This window comes from Malus sylvestris, chromosome 5 (assembly GCF_916048215.2).
Source record: "Malus sylvestris chromosome 5, drMalSylv7.2, whole genome shotgun sequence".
NCBI lineage: Eukaryota > Viridiplantae > Streptophyta > Magnoliopsida > Rosales > Rosaceae > Malus > Malus sylvestris.
Window position 1 is genome coordinate 28,790,683 of NC_062264.1, and position 21,951 is coordinate 28,812,633.

The following is a 21,951-nucleotide window of genomic DNA, read 5'->3' on the forward strand; positions in this document are numbered from 1 at the left end:
TTTGCTAGCAACTGAGTGAGAGTGAATTTTTGGGCCGTTTTGGCGCCGGCCTTTACAAATTGGCGTCGTCTATTTTTTTTTTTCATGATTCGGTTAGTTGTACATTGTGAGGACATTCTTGTCCCATTTTCTTCGGATAGAGGATATTTTCATATTTTTGCCGAGTTCGGGGCCTTCTGGCGCTCTATCGTTTTCAATTGACTCGAAAGTTTAAACGACCGGCTAGCTAAAAACAACTTCTTTTTTTATTTTTTATTTTAGCCAAATCAGATAAATGATCCACGTAGTCAAAAGGTATTCGGAAGATAGTTCTTGTGCTAAAAAAACTCGGACTACTCTGTTAATAAATTTAGTTCAAAGTGATTTTTTTGTTAACTATCTGTTCATACATGGGTAAAAAATTGTACTTTGACATGTGCACTAAAACCTCAAGTAGTCCATAAGCGCCAAAACCCCCGTCCAATTGTTGTTGAACGCTGACAGGCTGACAGCCACATCAGCTCCGACGACTAGCAGCGTGAAGTCAGCTTCTAGTCCAATCAGATTCGTTTAATGGATGAGAGATCTTCTTCTCTCTCCGATTTTTCTACTCGGGCGTGTGAAATCAGCTTCTAGTCCAATCAGATTCGGTTGCTGAAACAGAAATGCTTCAACTCCCGCAGATAACAGAGCTCTTTGACTCGATTTTTCAGATTCAGCTCTCTGTTTTCAGTTGTACAAAAATGGCTGTTTGAAAACTGGTTTTGATTTCGAATCACTCCTCACCAACATTCAAACCAATCTCACTACTACCCAACTTCTGTCGATCAATCCCGATTCTCCGTTTTCAATCAGATTGTAAAATTGTTATAAAAAAATTCAGATATAGTCTTGAGTTTTGTCATCTCTTCAGTAAACTCCAGGTGTTGGGTTTAACGTTTAAATCCAAATTCCTACAAAATTAACAAACCAACAATTCAATTAAAGTTCTCACATAAGAAACTTTAAATGTTACTTCAATTGTCTAGTGCTGCAATAAAAGAATCTAGTTCAAATGGACCAAAGAGCTTTGAATGGAATCGATGGAGCAAAGAATTCATAGCTTTGGATGAATGAGATTTTTTTTTCCCTTTTGCTTATTAAGGCTGAACGGGTTACCGGAGTTTATAGAAATGTTAATTATGGTATTCATTGTTCCCTTTTATGGTATTCTATGCATCATGTGCACCTTAAAGTCACAAAGTAGAAGATCTGAACACGGAGAATCATGTCTTGTTGAGATTTTTTTCAACCTTGAACAGTTATAGGTTTTAACTTGCTTTGAAATTGATGTTTTTCGTGTGCGATAAATTTGACATCTAAATTTGGTTGAAAGACAGAATGTTGTTCATAATATAGCGATAAACTCACCGTGGTTAACATTTTATGTTTCCTTTTAAAATGATAGCTCTAGTGGCAACAATAACAGGATGAATCAACGTCAATCTATGGGAACTGTAGCGCACTTAATCATTAGTCCACAGAATATTGGAAGTTCTATAGCCTATAAAATCTAGGAATTTACAAAAGACATACAACCTTGGACTACCCAATGAATGAACACCAAATAATCAAACCACTGCTCAATCTACAATCAAGGATATTGGTGGAAGAACATTCTTCACCTAATGGTGTACGAGGGGCCATTATTCCAGAAGCCAAATCACAAAAGCAGAAGCTCACAACATTAAACTTGTCAAAATACATTCAACTAACCTTTCTCTCTCATTCTCCTTTCTCTGTCATACTCAAATTTATCCCGAATCTGGTTGACCTTTTCCCAGGTATCCCCTTGCCTACTTCCAAAACCGTTGTCCTGCAACAAAATAAAGCCCGTTCAATGTATAGCGGGATACTATGAATATAGAGGTATCACATCATACACTCTAAAAACATTCAGGGTCTTGATGACAAAATCCAATTTACTTCGGTTATAAAATCATTGGAGAAAGTGAGAAATACTTAATTCAGAATAACACAAAGGACCAGCTTTGAAGATTAAACAACATATTAGGCGTGGACTGTCTACTCATGATTCTTAACGTATCATTAGTGAGGTGTAGGCGCCGAGAGAACACATGTTTTGGTGCATCATATATACTCCGCAAAGCTACAACATATTCCACCAAGTCCAATTAATTTCATCAAATTTGTACCTTATATGGCTTAGGATGGAACCGCTTGCTGCTGAAACACAAGCAACCGGAGCAAAATCAGCATCCGAATATCGAGTAATAATTACATTCATATGCATTAACAAGTCCAGAATTTAATCAAGTTTCGAACTTTTATATAAGCAAGTTACGAAATTTCAAAATTAAATAACTGCCGATACCGAATTTTTGCAATACAGAAAAGCATTTGCAGAAATTTATCAAGATGACATACCTATACGGAGAGAAATCGTGATCATCGTCCTCGGCGGATTCATAATTCGCATGATCCTGAGCAATTTTTTTGGAAAAACCCTCGTCCCAGTACAGCCTCTCCCAATTTTCCTCAAGCTCCTGGTAAAGCTCCATGTATTTCTTGCACCAAGGCTCGTGTTCCTGTGAACAAAATAAAGTAATAACACATTAATACAAACCCTAATTAATCCAAAATCACAGAATTAGAAAAAACGAACCGTTTCCTTGAGGACGAGGCGAGTGCGGCGCATGAACTGGTCTCTGAGCTGCTTACGGCGCTTGTTGGGGATGTTGTCCCTGGGAATGACGAACCGCTCACGTGGAGGCACGTGATCGCCGATCTCGTGGATTTCGCCGTCTACGATTCACCACTCGGACTTCTGCTCTTGCTTCCGCATGGCCATGGCGGGAGACTTGTGGCGGCGCCGAGATGGCCCGGACTCGGTCCTGGCCCAGCGAAGTTGGGTGGCGGCGGCCGCACTAGCCTGGAAGCATGACGGCGAGTTCTTGAGTCGTTTTGCGAGGGACAGCATTTGGGAAGCAGTGTTTCCGAGTTGGTGCAGTAGAGTGTGCTGTTGTGGGGGTTTTGCTACCGCTAGAAGACCCGCCGAGTTTATCGAAGGCTTAACCGGTTCGAACCGGTTGCATTTGTTTCTTATTTTGTTTTTGTTCTGTACACGTGTCAGTATCAGGGCATTGACATCTGGAAATCGAGGAAACTACCAGGGGCTGGAGGAACTCGAATCTCAAGCCAGTTGAAATCAAACGGTCACCAAGAGTTCTGTACGGGCAGAAAGTCCCACCGCACTTGCTCGCTTCCCGCCCTTTGTTCAGTTGCTTCGAGTGTTGTATCGAGATGTGTGGAAGGGCTCGCTGTACTCTCAGAGCCGATGACGTCACTAGGGCTTGCCACCGCACCCACGCCCCCGTCCGCACCGTTAACATGGACCGGTGAGCAAACGTCAACGAAATACTCTTTCCCCTCTTTTTATTTTATTTTATTTTATTTTTATTTTTTGTAATTTTCTCTCGTTTTCCTAGCAACCAAACAGGTCTTATGGTCTCTTTAATTACTTGCTCTTACTGATTGAGACGAATTTTTTGTGTGTATAATATGAATTAGGTATCGTCCGTCGTACAATGTATCGCCTGGATCGAATTTGCCTGTTGTTCGGAGAGAAGACGGGGCCGATGGCGACGGCGTCGTTCTTCAATGTATGAAATGGGGGCTAATTCCTTGTTTCACCAAGAAAACCGAAAAGCCCGATTTCTACAGGATGGTAATAGCTTTAGCATTAGCATTAGCAGCCACTGTTTTTATTAATAGATTGTTTATATTAATTTAATGAGATTTGCAAGGATGTTATGGAAATGAGTGGTGATTTAAACTTCAATCTATATGATGTGTCTCAAGTTTCAATTTTTCATGACCGACACGAGAAAGATTGGTTTTTTATGACTGAATAGTAAAATTAAACAGTTTTTGTTGGATGATTACATGATTTGGTTTGTGCTAAATTTTGCAGTTTAATGCTCGGTCTGAGTCCATTTGTGAAAAGGCTTCTTTTCGTCGTTTGGTTCCTAAAAGCCGCTGCATTGTTGCGGTTGAAGGGTATGTATGATTCAATTTACTATGCTTTTTATCGTTTGCGACATTTTTTTCAATGTTGGTTGTATTGAAGGGACTCCATGTGTCTTTCCCTTTCATAATTGCTGTTTGATTAGTATCATAAAGTGGTTTCTTATTTCATGTTTTAATTTTCATCCTCCAGTTTTTATGAATGGAAAAAAGATGGTTCTAAAAAGCAGCCTTACTACGTCCATTTCAAGGACGGCAGGCCTCTTCTGTTTGCTGCTCTTTATGATTCTTGGGAGAACTCTGAAGGTAGTTAATGACAACTGTTTTGTCCGAAAAATCCCCTCCCCATGACCACCGCCTTTGTTAATTTGTTTTGCTATTATGTCTGTGTTTGTTTTGGTCTAGGCGATGATAATTTGTTTTCAATACCGACTTTATCTGAAATTTCTTTGTCAGTAGTTGTCAAGTTTAAAGTAAGTTTGTTTCTAGGTGCTGATATGTCCAATGTACGTTATCCTTCAGGAGAGAAACTTTACACATTCACTATCATAACAACTTCTTCATCATCAGCTTTAGGGTGGCTGCATGGTGAGTCCTGCTCATGTTTGTTGATTTTTACTACATTTCAAATACCATAATATGTGTGGGTAGTTCTACGTTATGAATTACCGCGTGACTATTTAGCTTATGCTGATGTGATTAACTTGGAGTGATTTCTTATTTTTACTACATATACATATAGTGTGATGGCAAGTGTCTTCGCCCATGAGCGGTAGGTCTCGGGTTCGAGACTTGGGAGCAGCCTCTCCATAAATGGGGGTAAGGCTAGCCGACATTCACCTCTCCCAGACCTTGCGTAAAGCGGGAGCCTTGTGCACTGGGTACAACCTTTTTTTTTTTTTATACATATACATATACACAGTAATTTTCTAGTTACAGTTTCTTGGCTCAGCTCTGTATTTACTATTTAGTCCTTGTTGTGTGAAGTACCTTCCTTTTACTCCCACTAGTTAATTGTCGCAGTGATTCTTACTGTGGCACTCTTTGCCAAAGTTGAGTAGCATTTCTCTACTATTTTGGTTAATTTATCATTATAGACAGGATGCCTGTTATCTTGGGTGATAAAGAATCAACTGACACATGGCTAGATGGTTCTTCATCATCCAATTTTGATTCATTACTTAAACCATATGAAGGTCCAGATTTGGTAAGTGGTTGTTGAATTTAGAAAGGAGAAACATAACATTTACCATTCAAAGATCTGGGTATGAAACGTTGAAAGTACATTTTATTGACTGCTAAAATTTTTATTCACCAGGTATGGTACCCGGTGACATCGGCAATGGGTAAGGTGTCTTTTGATGGGCCAGAGTGCATCAATGAGGTGAGGCAGTTTCATGTTTTCTTTAATGTACATGATGCTTATATTTGAAAAATATGAAGGGGGACTTAAAGGCAATAATCTTCACTTTAATCTCTACGACACAGCAAAATTGGAAATTTTGACTGCCAGCTTTTTTCTTTTAGAGAAACACTGCCAGCTTGAATCAGACAAAATGATTCTTGCACTTGCGTAATCCTTTAGCTGGTGTTCCGATAGAAGGTAAACTTTGTAGAAGTGACAAGATAAAGGTGTTAAGGTGGTGGTCTCATGGACAATTTGCCTAACAAGAGAATCATGATGTAGCATTCCCCACCCAAGTTTTAAAGACTGGCTTTTTCATTACATTTTCCCCTTCGTATCATGTGTTGCATGATTTGATAGACAAAACAGTGACGCTGCTTTCTTTGGGGCATATCGGGTTTTCATGGTTTGGTGATTGTGTCTTGGTTTCCACTTCGGAGATTGGAATCCTCTTTTCATTAAGGTTTAAGAGGACTGGTTACGGATTGTATTATTTTCTGCAGATACAGTTGAAGACCGAGGGGAATAATTCAATCACAAAGTTTTTCTCGGCGAAGGGTACCAAAAAAGAAGAATTAAACCCAGAGGACACAAGTTCTGATGACACGTCTGCAAAGAAAGATTTGTCAAAAATGGTGAAAGAAGAACCTGAAAGCAAAGAGGACGCAGAACAGCCGTACTCTACTCAACAATGTGAAGATGAATCAAAATGTAATGTGTCTACATTGTCTCAAGAAGGTGTATCTAAGGGCCAAGCAAAGCGAGACTATGAAGAATTTTCAGCTGATTCTAAGCCAGTTGCTTATGTAACGAATAAGAAGTCTGCTAGTCTGGCGAAGAAGAAAGTTAACCCGAAGAGTTCTCTAGACAAGCAACCTACCCTATTTTCGTACTTCGGTAAAAGCTAGTTGTGCATGCAGTGAACTTCAGATATCGTTAGAACATGCTCCATTCGTATATGGACACAGGTTGATAATTTTGTGTTGTACAAATTCGTTTCTGCCTCATCAGCCTAACATCGTCGTTTGCTAGGTTTCCCTCCTCTATTTTGGCTAGGCAAGATAGTTATCCTTTGTGTTGTATCTGTAGTCTTGTATTTTAATTTCTGGTTTACTGAAATCAGAGATTTAGCATGTTTGTCAAACATGTTGGTCTCTCTGCAGTTGGTTTTTGCGAAGTTTCTTGTAAACTTGAAGATCTCCATGTAACATCTGCTCGATTTTCGCTTAATGTTAAAAGCCTGATTTGATTTAGCTTGTGTCAATTTTAAACAGAGTACTTTTTTTCAATTGAGAGGTTTTGTTACGAACCTCCTTACAGATTTCGACAAGAAATGAAAAACAAGCCAAAAGAAGTTGCAGAACTAACAAAGAGGAAACATTTGGGGACGTAAAATCGGTAGAGACCAGTTGTAAGCGTCTATCCAACCTTCATTAGGCACCATCTTCATGAACATCTTCCTTATCATCCAAATAGAGCCGCCCACATCCCCCAGTTGTAAAACCGGCCGCGACCCTAGGCTGAACCGTCGGCGCTTGTTCCCTAGCCACATGGTGCAGCCTCTCCGTCTTCTCAGCTGCCTCCGTGGCCGGCACCAGCCGACCAACACAGTGGCATTTGACAACATAGATATGGTGACACTACCCCTCCTCAACATCCCTATTGTTGTTATGTAATTTTAAGCTTAGTGATTTTGTGATGCTCATTCCTAATTACATATATAGTGTGGATTAAAGATGAAATGATGGTGTTAACAATGATGATTAGTCATGATGGCAGCAATCATGATTTTTGATGGCCTGATGCCAGTGTGGAATAAACAAGTGTAGCTTAGAAGGAACTTTATTCTAATTATGTTTAGGGTTATGGTAAGCATGATCAGAGGAACGCTTTCTGATCAAAAGACAGTCAGCTTATGATCAAAACACAATCCCTTTATTGAACTTGTAGTGAGACGTGTTACATCACAAGTTTGTAGTCCAATTGTTCATGTCTTACTTATCACGTATAAACACGTTGCAAGTAAGTTTCACTCGTCGAGGTGGAGATTAAACATCTTTTTTGCTCACAAATCTACCCTTCACATATCTGGTTTTAAGTTTATGAAGGCAACTTTAATTAACTAGATTATTGATCTGTCCGCAAGAGGTCGCACTTGGTGCGATGGCAAGTGCCTTCACCCATGAGCGGTAGGTCTCGGGTTCGAGACTTGGGAGCAGCCTCTCCATAAATGGGGGTAAGGCTAGCCGACATTCACCTCTCCTAGACCCTGCGTAAAGCGGGAGCCTTGTGCACTGGGTACGACCTTTATTGATCTGTCCGCCTCTTCGACATGCGGCATGAAAATGTTCTGAAATCTCTTGATCAGAAAGATGGCTTAGATCAATGATTTGATTTGAGTACAACATGCAGGCCGGTAGTTGTAATCAGCTTTATGCGGCATGCGCCTGAGAGGGATCGGTACATGTTTTTCTTTGCACACAAGGATGTTCTAAAGACTTGGGGAATTTCTATTAGTATTATGATTGAGTGATATTTCTTTATTTGTAAATATGAGGTTTTAAATTTGATTTCGTGAATGGTGAGTTTAATGTCCAGTTATAACTAGCTCATCGGTTGATTTATTCCAAAACTTGCTCGATTTTAGGGATTGTACATTTCTCCTGCGGACTATTTTATGTAGATATAAAATGCATACAGTTTTACATTGTTTTTTTTTTCTTTCAATGAAAAAGATATTTTATTAAAAGGAATTGAAAATTTTGAGTTTTAAGGATAAGGACAAAATAAAAAGTAAAGTGAATAGTACATTTAGTGTAAAAATATGATTTTTCGTTAAAATGAACAATACCATGAGTTTTTCGTTAAAATTCCCTAATATAAAACCCAAACATGACTGTCCAAAACGAAAATTGCATTTGAAAAAGATACCGACTAAAATAGTATGCCACAACAGTACACTAACATAAAAAATAAAAATTAAAAAAAAAAAAAAAAAAAAACAAATCTCATGGAATGGGTAAAGGTTGGCAAATTTAAGGACAAGGCTCAGTGTTTGTTCTTTTTCAGGACATAGCAAAAATATGTTTTTAAAGAACCACATATTATAAATCGTTTATTTATTTGTTACAGTTGATTAATTAAACGATTATAATTTTAAGATATATATTTACAAAGTGACTTATAAAATGAATCATTTTGATCATAAACACAAAATTCTATAAATAAATTAAAAATCATTAGTAAATTAATGGATTAAAATAAGAGGAAAGGGATCCTCTAGATCTCTTCCTCCTAATTCACCAAATCAATAGATCTGTACCATTGAAATTTGATCAAACGACTACAAATAAGGGCCCACTTTAAAAGTTATAAAAACTTCAGCCGTTGAATCAATTTTCAAATACACAGATCTACTGATTTGGTGGATTAAGAAGAAAGGATCCGAAGAGGTCCGAGAGGATCCCTTTCCAAAATAAGATATACAACTGAAATGACGTGGACTAAAGTGGAACCTGAAGTAAATTAGTGGGACCAAAAGTGAATTCCGCCCCCTTGGATCTCAAAACCCCCAACCTCACCCTTTCTCCTTACTCAACAAGGAGGAGAATCCTGTATTTCGTCGACTCTGATTCCAGCCTCTCAAGGAGAACGTCTTCTTCCGCGTGAGTTCTTCTAACATAACCCATCTCTCAATTTTGTAATTCTGCGATTCTTTTTCATGGTATTGAATTTTGATGATGACTCAACAGCGTTTGAATCCTACTGGATCAAATCAAATCAAATTCGTTTCCAAAAAAAAAAAAAAAACAAATCAAATCAAATTCCCGATCAGAACCCCAATTTATTTGATAATTTTGTGATTTTGTATCTTGGCATTAGGTTGATTTGTTTCCTCTCAAGTACCCATATCTCAATTTTGTGATTGTGTGTGATTTGTGTTGGGTTTGGAAGCTGAATGTTTGAATAAGAGTAGGAATGGTGGGTATGCTACTTTATGGGAAAATGTTTTGCCCCAAAAAAGTTCTAATGAAATTCATGTGGTAGTAAGTGTTTGTTGTAAATGTACAAACTGGAGAGAAGCTGGCTGTTTAGCTGGTAGGTAATTTTTGATCCTCGAATCGCAGATTATTCAGTTTTGATGTTTAGTTTGGTGCTAAATCCAAATGTTCTTGTGCATTCTGTAGTTTTGTGCCTAAAACATGTATGGGTAGGGCAGCAGAACAGATGGCCATTTTTTCGTTAACATAGCTTCTGGTAATTTGCTACTTTTGGTTCTCAAAAGCAGTATGATTTTTTCGTTAACAGTCAGTTTAATACCCCACCAATACAAAAAAGTGGTCCTTCTCTCGTACTTGCTCATCTTTTCTCTGTTCTGACACGGAAGAAAGGGCAGTAGAGGCAAGCGGAGAGCCCTGACCTTGAGTAGACCAACCGTAGGAATGAGGTAGATGAATAAGAGTAGGAATGGTAGTATGGTATTCTGGGTTGTGTGGGATGCATGTTATCTATTTATTTATGGAATTTGTGAAATTTGATTACTCTGTCAAACTATAATTTTTGACCCAAGGTTACGGTTTTATTTGTTGGTTGCGCTTAAGTTGATGTGTCATGCTTGAAATATTCAGAATGTGCATGTTTTGATTCTAATGGTGACTCCAAAAGACTAAGAAGGTGTGTCATGTTGTCTCTGAAAATTTTGTTCGGATCTTATGTCTTGAAACTTCATTTGGTTATTGTATTTGAGTCAAGAGACATGAAGGCTCATAGGAGCAAATTCCAAAACTTAGGAGGCTAACTTCCCATAAATGCTGAAAAAATTCAGCTTAGGAATATAGTGTGTAATCGGTGTGGTGCATTCGTGCCACTGTGACTTTGCTTTTACTGAAGATCCCTTTTGTTCTTCTTAGTTCTTTTTCCTTTGTGTTGATTTTTCAGCTTGTTATTTTGAAATACATTTTTTTCTGATTTTAAATTGCTATTGCGAGCGCAATGGCGTTCTAGGATTCATATAGCCGACCCCACTTAGTGGGAAAAGGCTTTGTTGTTGTTGTTAAATTGCTATTGCATGATTCAGTAGGATACTGTGATCATCTTCAAGCAGTGGAAACGAAAGAAAATGGAGGACAAGGGCAAAGGAAGCGAAAGATGGAACGGAGCCATAGGCAATTTGACAGAAATGGCTTTCAATTTGGAGTCACTCCAGAAGCTACTTCTTAAAAAGGCTGTCTTTGTTGAAGAAGAGACCTTTGCCAAAGCCTCACTTTGTTCCGAACAAGCTCGAACCATCAAGGTTCTTGAACAAAGGGTAGAAACTTTGGAAAGAGAACTTGATGCTGCCATTACAGCTGCTGCTCGTGCTCGGGCAGAAAAACGACAGGCTGAGGCAGCAGAAAAGGCTGCTGAGTTGCATGCGCAAGAAGTTACAAAAGAGCTCGAGAACACCTCAAAGGTATTTGAGCTGCACATGGAAGAGTTGCGTGCCAAACAAGAAGAGATCGCCAAGCGTGATAAGGAAATCAAACTTTTGGAAGCTATAATTCAGACACTTGGGGGAAAAGAATCGTCCTCGCATTCAAAAAGAGGCTAGAACATCTGTGTTGTGAAATGTTTGTGTCAAGTTGATTCTTTTTCTTTTTCTTGTAAATTTACATAGGAAGAAACAATTCAATGTGTCCACTTTCAAACATAAAAAAGTGTTTAATTCGACTGGCTAAGACAGCGTGTCTGTTCCATTGCAAGTTCCCATGCCCTTGCTCATACAACAGAAATGTCTAGGATATACTCTTGATTTACAAAAAGTAGTCCAAAAGCTCATTTATCGGGAAAGCCCAATCCAAATATTTTGGAGCTGTGTGGAATAAATTATTGGCATGGTCCTAAAGAAGTAAAGCAGAACTTGAAGCCCATATCTCCTTAGGATTCACCAATGGCAATGGACAATTCTAATGGATTAGCTCTTAGTCTTACTATACTTTTTCTTTCAGGAGCAATTTATGGGGTGGTAGCAATTGAGTAGAAAAATTAATTCGCTACTCCAAGTAGGAAAAAAGCATCTTCAGTGGAGGTAGCAATTTAATTAGCAAATTAAGTAACAACTGATTTTGTGTATTTACAAGGTCAATTGCTACTTCTTCAACATAACAAATCGAGTCCCACGGTATATTTTAATAGAAAGTATTGTTTAATAAAGCATTAGTAAAATAAAACCGAACCCCACAAAAATTAGGCATACTTTAGATTATATTTTAAGATGAAGAATAAGATCTGAAGAGTTGGTTGAAGAGCGAGTTGGAGTAAAAAAAAAGAAAAAAAAATTAGAGTAGCATATAAGTGTCACATAGGTAAACAAAGGACACTTTTAGAAGATAATTTGCTAACTCCCTTGGACATGCTCAATATTGAAAGATGTCTAAAGTCGATCTTTCCTCTGTTGAGTAAAAGAAAAAAAGAAACACACACGATTATTTTATACAACTACCCTCTTATATCCAATATTTTAGACGCCCAACAGGTGATTTGTTGTTTTGAGTAATTACTTTAAAAATTTCTCCAAGAGATCTATTTTTCGTACCTTTACCAATATTGACTCTAGGGTCGTGACAACGATTTATGATGCACAATTACTCTAACCCACGTTTCGCTGCTGGATGTGTGATGTATGCCATACAATCACTCTTCTTTTGTGAATGTTGACCAATAATTTCCATACGCCCAACTACCTTGAGGTTGAAGTACCTGTGATTGTGATAACACAGTCGGTGAAAGGGAAAGGAGGTGCCAAAGTTTGGTCCAATTTCTCTTAAGTACTTACATACACTCAATAGCAACATATATTTGACTGCTAAATTTCACTAATTGCTTAAACTGAGTGATAGTTTACGTTGGATCAAATCTAGTGGCCAAATAAGCGTCGGCTATAAGTGTCTGCATTAAACCTCGTTGATTTCTTGCGTTGAGCAACATTCACTTCACTTGAGCTGCTTCTTTCAGTTTAGGCTTTACCATATGTCTATATCCATATATGACTTGTATCATGCTCTCAGCTATCCATGCTGCACTTTCACCGTTTCTCAAGTCACGCTGTTATATTTTTCTAATTGATTCACGTTTTCGTTGTTTTATCGAACTGAATTTAGCCAAGTTAATTACAACAACATGCTTCATATTCCTAGTTCACCTAGTTCGATTGATCACGATACAATATCCCGTTATTGCTGAATTGTACGGCAACGTAATACAAAATCGTAAATACAACACATTCAAATAGGAATCAATTCGATGAATTTTTCAAATTCGAGTTACTAACTGTGTTGTTGAATTGTCTGATCGGACGGACATAAAGTAAATCAGAATTTTAACAACTCATTACCCTGTCAACAGGAATAACTTCATTAGGAAATACGAACCCGGATCGATCTTTTTTGTGAGGATCTCAAAAATCCGTCAATCCTATTTATTCATCGTGCGAGGATCCATTTTGTGAGAATCCCAAGAATCCAACAATCATGTTCGTTCATCGTGTATTGTGCCGTTAAAAATTATTTTAAATATTTTTATTTAAAATTAAGTACAAAAACTGACTGTACAATGTTCTATAAATAGACACGATTCACAGATTCCCACAATCCTCAAAAATGGATCCTGTTGGAGAAAATACCACGTAACTTGTGAACAACTTCCAGTGTCCAAGGCATGGAACTATTTAAAAAGTAGGTAAAATCCCATCAATAGATTTGACCATTGCACTTGCGTGAAGGTGATTTTCGCACGTTAATTCATTTTCTTTTTTAACTATTCATCTTTCGTCTTCAAATTGAATAAATACAAACAAATCAAATAGACAAAGAGTGTCCAGAAGGGAAAAAGATGGATAAACAGGAAATTCTAGCATATGTTATGAAGGAAAATATACACAATACCATCAAACATATATATCAGATTTGTCAGAGAGATTCCCTTCAGTGAACCAGTACTGCCAAAACAGTAAGAAAATATCTGAGAATCGATACACAAAATCTCTGACTCATGCAATGAAAGGTTGGAAACCATCCCTAAATAAGCTCCCTATCCTAAGCCCCAACCCCACACACTCCCCCCAAAACACACCAAATATAGTATTGACAGCTCGGCAAAAGTAAAACTTTTGGTTGGTGTTTGGAAGCCAAGAAAATTTCACTCAGAAAATTAACCCATCTGTGCAATTTTCTCATTGGTGGCAGTGGCAGTGGTTGTGGTTGTTTGGCTCTGTTTCTGTGAAACAGGATACTTAATGGCATTGAGTTCGACCTTGCGCAGGGCAGCTTTGCCAAGATCAACACCACAAATGTCAGAGAGCCTGACCAGATAAAGCAGCACATCAGAAAGCTCTTCCCCCAGGTGCTGCTTTTCGTCCTCTTTCCAATCTGGCAGCCCCTTTGGAACCTCCCCTTTCCATTGAAATATCTCAGACAGCTCTCCCACTTCGCACACCTGAGATTTCATCAAAAAGGCCAGACCTTTGCATCAATTTATGAACAACATCCTTCTGGTTGTTTGAACAAAAAGTATAAGGCCAATAAGCACTTTTGGGAAAAGGGTAACATAGAAAAGTGGGGCACTTGAAGATTTTGACATGACAAAAACGAAAAATAGAAAACATCTCTTTCCAAATTGCATAGAAAGTCAAATTTGAACATTTCGCACTCACCGCTTAACAAGTTCGAATTTCCTTTCTCCTAAGTAGATTAGATTGATTAGATTAATTAGAATATTGCTCTAATACGAACAAAGTCACAAACTTTAAGAAAAACTTAATTTGGGTGTCACAAACTTTAAGAAAAACTGAATTTGGGTTTTGATAAGAGAGTGAAAAGGAATTGGAAACAAACAAAAATAAGAACCGACTTGAAGGCAAGAAGCGCGTGCAAAATAGAAAAAATAAGCCAGAAACCACAAAACCCCAATTTGTTTATTATCAAATATGCAAAAACCAAAATACAGTGAGTCAGCTGTGGTTAAATTTGGTCAAATCTTTCACAATCCCATGATGAAAGTGAATGCAAAAATATGAAAAAAAAATGAACAAAAATAGCAAACCAATCAAATTTTTATTAATTTGGTTTCTCCCCATTTCATGGATTACCCAAATTATTAAACAAACACATATCAAACAGTTAATGGACATGAAAAATGGCATGAGAAATTATCAACCAAAATAAAAAAAGCAGAAGAAATATTTATGGGGTTGGAAAGATGAACAAACCAGAGCTAGGAGAAGGTTTCTGGGGCTGTGGAACTGATCCCAGTTTCTCGCTTTGGCAAACTCAGCCATTTTGTTCTTGAGAAGATCAAGGGTGACATTTTCTCCTTCTGCAAAACCAGTCATCTTTTCTCTATCTCTCTCTTTCTCTCTCTCTAGAAACAAAGGGAAATATGGAGAGTGATCACACGGAAAGGGAAGGGATTTAAAGAGGGAGGGAGCAGGAAAGATAAGACGGAGAGCGAGACAGCTAAGCTCTCTGCCCTCTCTGCAATTACTCCTCGTCAGGCGACTCACGGTATTTTATTATTTTAATATATAGAGTTCATGGTGAGAAAATATTTACATTTTCTTTTTGGGATTCTCGTATATACCGCTGTTTGTTTTTAAAATAATTCTTAATTTACTATTGTAAAGTTTCGTAAAATTTTATATTTAAAATTTTTTCATTCTCTTTTTATATTTAAACTTTAAATTTTGTGATATTTTTATTCTTTTATTTCTGTTTAGAACTCAATTAATTGATAACGTGATATGTTATTAGACAAAGATTATGCAAAAACATGAAACTATAGGCCCATATGAACATATAAAACAATTAATTATTAGAGTTTTCTCACTATTTTTAAGTGATAGTAACGCTCATCATTTTATTTATTAATTATATTTTATTATTTAATTGAGTCCACTTGGCATAATATGGCCAAATCAATAAGCCGCGATGCACAAAGTTGGCGAGTCATCTTCCCACATAATTTGTTAATTGAACAATTGACAAAAATGTTAAGGATAGAATAATTGACAAAAATGTTGAGGACAGAATGAAAGTGACACAAAAATAAAACTTTTGGTATGAAAATAAAATAAAATAAATTTAGTTATGAAAAATGAAATTCCACAATATATGAGGATAGTGAAGTAAGAATTACTTTTATTTTTATCTGTTTGTTTCAATCGGATGATACACAAAAAGAAACATTTAGTACATGTGTATAAAAAATGTAATGTGTAACTAAATATTGAATTTGAATTTGGTGAGTTTTTACTAAACTTTTTGTTAAAATAGCCGAACAAACTCATTTAGTTAAGGTATTTTATTTTATTTTATTTAAAAAAATAACAACTGGTACTAAACCACGGTTATTCACTCTTTTCAGGAGTTGGAAGACTCACAGAGGCATTTCAGCATTTTCCTAACCACAAATCTGACTTTCACATCAACGACAAATTTCGAATACAAAACCTCAAGTTTTTAGATCCTCTATGTGGCTGAACAACGGGGGTATGAATCCTTCTTCTTCCCTCTTCTTTACATTAACAACAAAAAAACAAACATACTTGGAAAATAAGGCGTTACTTTGGAAGGGGGTATAAGAAATTTTTATGGGTGCAAATTACGTGGCATATCTCTCTTTCCTGTAAAAGCAAGCGGTCGACACAAATACAACTGTCATTGTAATATTTCGAGGGACAAACATTGTTTGCCCTTTACTTTCGGTGTCCTGTGCCTATCTGTTTGTGTGGTCACAGTTAAGTCACGTCAATATTTTATATTACTATTCATTTTTATCTTATTATATGTATAAAAAAAATAATGTAAAATATTAATATGACTTAACCGTAACCACACAAAACAAAAAAGCACAAGATAAACACCAGAAGTGGAGGGCAGCCAACCCTTATCCTATTTCGAGATGTTAATACAAATATTATGTAGATAAAAGTGGACATGTAAGTTTCGGAGCAGGTACGACACAATCATTGTACGAGTGATATGTAAGTTCACCTCTAATTATAAAGTATATTAGTACATAAAAGATTCAAATATTTAAAGAATATTATTTGACTACTTAAATATGAGTAAAAATTCTTACTCAAAACTCTTAGTATTTGAATTACAAAATTTTGTATTTATGATCAAAATCGTTCATATTATCATCTCAACAAAAAATTAATTAAAACTAAGATCGTTTAATAAATTTATTTTAGTAAATACATAGACTATTTATAATACTTTTATCAATTTCGTTCATTTGTTTTCTATACAGTTCAATGACTAAACGACCTTACCTTTAATTGATTTTTTGTAGATAGGATCTTTACAAGGTGATTTATAATATGAACAGTTCTAATTACAAAATCGAAATTCTATAAAGTAACAAAAAACAATTTTGAGTAGGAATTTCTACTCATTATTTGAGTAGCCAAGAATTGTTCATATTTAAATTGGAGTGAAATAGTAACGTGATTTACCTATTTAATGGAATATAGTTTCATTGGTGTTATAGTGACGTCACCTGTTACATAACTGTTTTCGCCTATACGAAAAATTGATAAAGAAATAGAGAAGCCGTTGTTCATATATAATGGGCACTGACTACTGGCAGTTGTGTTGTACGGAATGGACACGTGTCGGTTGGCATGATTCTCCGCTTGGGAAAGGGATCCGTAGAACCAAATCTACCCAATAAATCAATTTGGACTCTTAAATTTTATCCAACGGTTAAAAACAGATGACCCTTTTAAAAATTATAATAACTTTAGCCGTTGAATTAAATTTCAAGGATCTAAATTGATTGATTTGATGAATTTGGTAGAAATGATCCATAAAGGATCTCATTCCCTCGGCTTGGTACGTGGTGAGCCACATGTGCTATGTAAGGACCCATGTGTTCTGCATCTTCGAACTCTCATTGGAAATTGGCCCGATCCCCTTGTGAACACGGAAAATTCCTGAAACGAAAGAGACAAGAACAACGTGCACAAAATAATATTTGTGTTTGATGATTTTGGGTTACAATCTCTCTCAAATTTGATCATCTGATTCGATCTCCGTAAGGTGTTGATTTGTGGATGTTTCGTTGATCCAAGGGCCGTCGAGGCTTGATCTTGGATGAACTGTTGGAAGTTTCTTCAAGGGGCCGTGGGCTTGATCTTTGAAGGTGGATTTGAGCGGATCTTCAAGGAGCCGTTGGGGTTTAATCTTGATGATGAGTGTTTCTTCAAGGGTCGTTAAGGCTTGATCTTGAATAACGGTGATGAACGGATCTTCAAGGGCTTTTGGGCTTGATCTTGAAGAACGGTTGAATGTGTGTATTTGTTGATGTTTGTTGATCCAAGGGCCGTCGGGGCTTGATCTTGGATGAACGGATGATGAACGATGGTGCTTTCTTCAAGGGCTGTCGGGGCTTGATCTTGAATTGGTGGAAGTTCTTCAAGGGCCGTTGGGGCTTGATCTTGGAGGAGGAATTTCTTCAAGGGCCGTTGGGGCTTGATCTTGAAGGAGGATTTGACGAAGAACGAAGAGGGCTTTCTTGATCCTTCGTGATTTGCTTGAATTTGGGAGGTTGGATGCTTGAAAGCTTTAGAGTTTCAAAGCTTCAAGGATTTTGGATGTGTGGGGAGTATTCTCTTCCATTTTGGGAGTAGAGAAATGTATTTGTGAATTGGTTTCTTGATTCTTTGATGGAGGAGCCTATTTATAGGCTTTGGGAACGAATCACCACCATCCATTTGTTTTGGTGGATGTTGTAGGTGAATTTTGGTGGATGTTGTAGGTGAAACTTGGTGGATGTTTGTAGGTGAAACTTGGTGGATGTTGTAGGTGAACTTAGTGTATGATGTAGGTGAAGTGAATGAAGGTTGTAATTTTAATACAATGGTCAACATTTATTTCACCAAAATTTCAATGTTTACAAATGTAATCTTAATGCAATGGCTAACATTTATGCCACCGAAATTTCAATGTCTACACCCCTCATATATGGTTCTCACACAATGTCCAACTGTTGTTGCATGAGACTTCTAAGCCTGCCATGTCACCTTTCAAGAGTTTGAGTGTCAATCTACAAGTTCAGCACAGTACCAGAGAGACTTTTTATATTAAAAGGGTGTTTGTTTGCCCTCACTAAAGTGTACTGGATTGGACAGGACTAAGAGTTAGTCTAGTCCCATGTTTGTTCTCGACAGAGACTAGGTTTAATGAGACTAAGTCTCACTTGCTCCGACAAAAACGCTCGCTAGGGGGTCTTAGCGAGACATCCCGAAAAGGAACGGACTGCTAGTCCCTGCTTTGCTCCATCTCTACTTCCCTTCACCCTTCCTCGCTTTGCCCCATCTCCGCTTCGCTTCACCCTTCCCCACTTCGCCTTCCTTCCCTTCCCATATCCCAATTGAGCTTCGTCGTATTTCCTTTCCCAGAAAAGTTAGAAACGTCTATCAAAGAGATAAAAAGAGAGAACAATGGAGTTGCTATGGCTTTGCTGATGAGAAGAGCATCAAAAATCGGGTACGAGATTTCGGTTCAGTTGGGCAAACATGGAACTTCGATTGTCGTCAGGCATTTCTGTAAATTTCTCACTATTAAATTTAATCCCTATTTTTTAACTACAATTTGCTCCAATATATGATCATCTCAGTATTTGTTAGTATCTTGTGTTTGTGTTGTTTGTTGTTGATTTTGTTTTATGGGTTTTATTCGGTGATGCTTGTTTTATGAATTTTGTTTTTTGTGTGCAAAAAACATGTATAATAGATTGTTGTATTTGTTGCAGGCTATCGTATTTGAGGTCGATATGCGAATTTATATATATATTTTTTATGATTAGAAAATTAAAAAAGCAACAATGCTAGAAATTGTAGGATTTGAGGGCTTGGATTTGTGAATTGTCTTTGAAATCTCAAATTATAGGATTTTTTTGCTCAATGATTTCCGCAATCATGGTTTAGGGTTCTAGAGGCTTGGGTTTTGTTGGGTTTAGCTTTCAATGATTTTCCATAATCGATTTTTGTGTGTTTTTTTAAATAGTTGAGGTTGATGCATTACTTGAGCATGAGTTTGTTCTTATGTATGCTTGTTATAATGAGGTTTAGCCAAAGTCATAAAAGGTCGTCGTAGGAGTGAAAAGGGAGACTGAGAAGATCAATGTGATGATAATTTAGGTCATTGAAAAGAAGATAGTGAAGAATACAAGTACCACAAAGGAAGGATCAAAATCCTATATGGAAAAATATTGATACAAGAGGGGACGCATTGATGAACTAATAGGTAACACCCATAATAAAAAAAGAGAGATAATGATGTAAATAAAAAATGATTCTCTTTCTATCTTTGGCATCCCTTATGTGCAATAAGATCGCTTATGTTAAGCAATATGAGACTTGTTTCTTTTTTCTTGTGTGAGGTATATCCTAATTATGTTTCCATTGATTTGTTGTGTTTGTTTTTGCTATTAGGTTTTTGTTGGTGTTTCTCTTGGATGAGATTTAATTGATATATGCATTTGACTAGCTATGTTGCAACTCTGCATAAAATCATTTCTTGATTTGCAGTTTCTCATGGCTGCTGAAGTCCATTTGAATAGGATAATTGTAAATGTATTGCTGAGAGCGTATCCCATCACATGAATTAGTTTGCATGATTTGTTGATGCCATTTGATGATCATAGTGATGACTGGATTTGGTTGGTGCAAACTTTTCACAGAAAGAGTTTGTAGTTTAATTTTGTGCTGAAATTTGCAAGTGAAACCACTGTTTAAAGAATTGGCCAGGATTGATGGACCATTTGGGTTGGTATGTTTCAACTCATTAAAAGTGATTGCTGGTTATTGTGCTATTAATTTATATATAGATAAAAATCGCAAAAAAAGCCTGCTCAAGGTGAGCAAATACGTTGTAAATAAAGAGAGGCAGTCAACCAAGTGCTGAAGCCATATTTACAATTACATAGCGGTTTCTTATTCAGTCCCAGTCACAGAAACAAATGGTAAGGGTTCTTGCTAACAAAAAGAAGTAAAGAAAGTAGTGACTTGATTCATCAACAATTCTGCTTCTCTGTTGAATCAGTTCCAAGTGAGCCATAAGTAGTCATCGGTGTTCCTAGTTCTTTTGGTAATGCTTCTCCAGAAGACATTGATGTTCCAAGTTTTCTCAGAAGTGCTTCTTCAGTAAACATTGGTTTTCTAAGTTCATTTAGGAGTGCTTCTTCAAAAGACATCGGTTGATCGGGTATGCTGCTTGAGAAGACATTGACTTTCCAAATTCTTTTTGCAGTGCTTCTTCAGAAGACACCAAATTTCCTAGTTCTTTGGGTAGTTCTTCAGAAAACATTGGTTGATAGGGTAATGCTGCTTGAGAATACATCGAATTTCCAAATTCTTTTTGCAGATGTCTTCTGTTTTTTTACACTAAACTAGCAATTTTTACAATGTCTACTTGCAGGCAAGTGGTTTACTGTGGACATGCTCAAAGCTTTGTACACTTTGCTTTGTTGCTGGAATTGTTGTTGGTTATACGCTGAAGCGACATGTCTGAAGTTGGGCTTCCAAACTTCTCAAGAAGATTAGAGATGATTGATTGCAACTGGATCACATTTATACTGATCCATGTAATGCGTTGTTCTCCATAGAAGAATGATTCTCCAACAATAGTTGTTTTCTCTAGAGGGTGCAATTTTGATTAGCTTTCTGCAATTATAGTAACACTGCTTCTGACGATTCTGACCTGATCAACATATATTGTTACCAACCTTTGTTTTTTATTATGTTAATGATAAATTTTACAAGCTAACCATCAGTAGTGCCTCTGTTCCTATACTTTGGAATTGTTGCAGCTGCTGATTTAGCCTCGCTTGCATGATCAATGTGATTTAAGTCGGATGAATTCTGAATATCAAGTCGGAAAGGTATCTCTTTTGCTTGTATTGTCTGCCATGAATACTTGTTCATACTCTCCAGGCTAGGTTCTTGTCCTTTTCTTGTTTTTCCATCGAAATTTCAATATGTTGGGTGCATATTCACTTGAATTTGTTTCGTCGTTGTAGATTCTTATTTTCGTCATTGTCAATACGACCATGTCATCTTTCTTCCCATGTTTTACGGAAAGTTTGTATTATATTGGATATGTATGAAAAACAGTTGCATTTACATCTTTCTAAGCTACTATCATTATACATCTATATTTATCTTTCTCTACGGATACTCCATATGATTAGAAAAATATAGCTACTTGGTACTTTGCCGATGGTGGTCTTCTAGTTTTAGAAATACTCTGAATTCAAACTGTGTCGTTGTCTTGTGACTGAGTTCATGTGATAGCACCTTTGGCTCCTTTGCCAACATTGGCATCCCATAGTAGAATACCCCTACAAATTAGCTGATTCGTTTAATCTCTCGGTTCTTTGTTTCGTTGCTCTACTAGATGCATGATTAGGGTTTCGTTGCTCTACTAGATGCATCAAGTTTGGACCAATGCTACTTTTGAATAATGTATGTTTCTTTCGTTGGCAAGAAAATTCGGTTT

At 37.0% G+C, this 21,951-nt stretch overlaps 3 protein-coding genes, 1 long non-coding RNA gene and 1 pseudogene across 5 annotated transcripts; 2 read left to right on the forward strand and 3 right to left on the reverse strand.

Annotated features, from left to right (window-relative positions):
- Window positions 1-120: 120 nt before the first annotated feature.
- LOC126623112 (uncharacterized) lies at window positions 121-2,959 on the reverse strand (annotated as a pseudogene).
- Window positions 2,960-3,037: 78 nt separating this feature from the next.
- Window positions 3,038-6,663, forward strand: LOC126623135 (uncharacterized). Of its 2 annotated transcripts, XM_050291921.1 has the most exons (9): window positions 3,038-3,377; window positions 3,550-3,706; window positions 3,953-4,038; window positions 4,199-4,311; window positions 4,528-4,593; window positions 5,103-5,212; window positions 5,324-5,389; window positions 5,533-5,608; window positions 5,914-6,055. In XM_050291921.1, the coding sequence occupies exons 1-8, from the start codon at window positions 3,283-3,285 to the stop codon at window positions 5,563-5,565; spliced, it is 726 nt and encodes a 241-aa protein (XP_050147878.1). In that variant the 5' UTR covers window positions 3,038-3,282; the 3' UTR covers window positions 5,566-5,608; window positions 5,914-6,055. The 2 variants fall into 2 exon arrangements, with proteins under 2 accessions (XP_050147878.1, XP_050147877.1); XM_050291920.1 differs by lacking the exon at window positions 5,533-5,608 and having other exon boundaries at window positions 3,051-3,377; window positions 5,914-6,663.
- LOC126623136 (uncharacterized) lies at window positions 4,797-7,725 on the reverse strand. The gene is made up of 2 exons (XR_007623642.1): window positions 7,679-7,725; window positions 4,797-4,856 (listed from the first exon to the last, which is right to left on the reverse strand). It is a non-coding gene; the product is annotated as an uncharacterized LOC126623136 (long non-coding RNA).
- Window positions 7,726-8,932: 1,207 nt separating this feature from the next.
- Window positions 8,933-11,127, forward strand: LOC126623137 (uncharacterized). The gene is made up of 2 exons (XM_050291923.1): window positions 8,933-9,075; window positions 10,488-11,127. The coding sequence occupies exon 2, from the start codon at window positions 10,530-10,532 to the stop codon at window positions 10,998-11,000; it is 471 nt and encodes a 156-aa protein (XP_050147880.1). The 5' UTR covers window positions 8,933-9,075; window positions 10,488-10,529; the 3' UTR covers window positions 11,001-11,127.
- A 2,153-nt stretch (window positions 11,128-13,280) lies between these two features.
- Window positions 13,281-14,929, reverse strand: LOC126624627 (uncharacterized). The gene is made up of 2 exons (XM_050293702.1): window positions 14,655-14,929; window positions 13,281-13,882 (listed from the first exon to the last, which is right to left on the reverse strand). Exons 1-2 carry the CDS (start codon window positions 14,775-14,777, stop codon window positions 13,598-13,600), a joined length of 408 nt encoding a protein of 135 aa, XP_050149659.1. The 5' UTR covers window positions 14,778-14,929; the 3' UTR covers window positions 13,281-13,597.
- Between the last annotated feature and the right edge of the window lie 7,022 nt (window positions 14,930-21,951).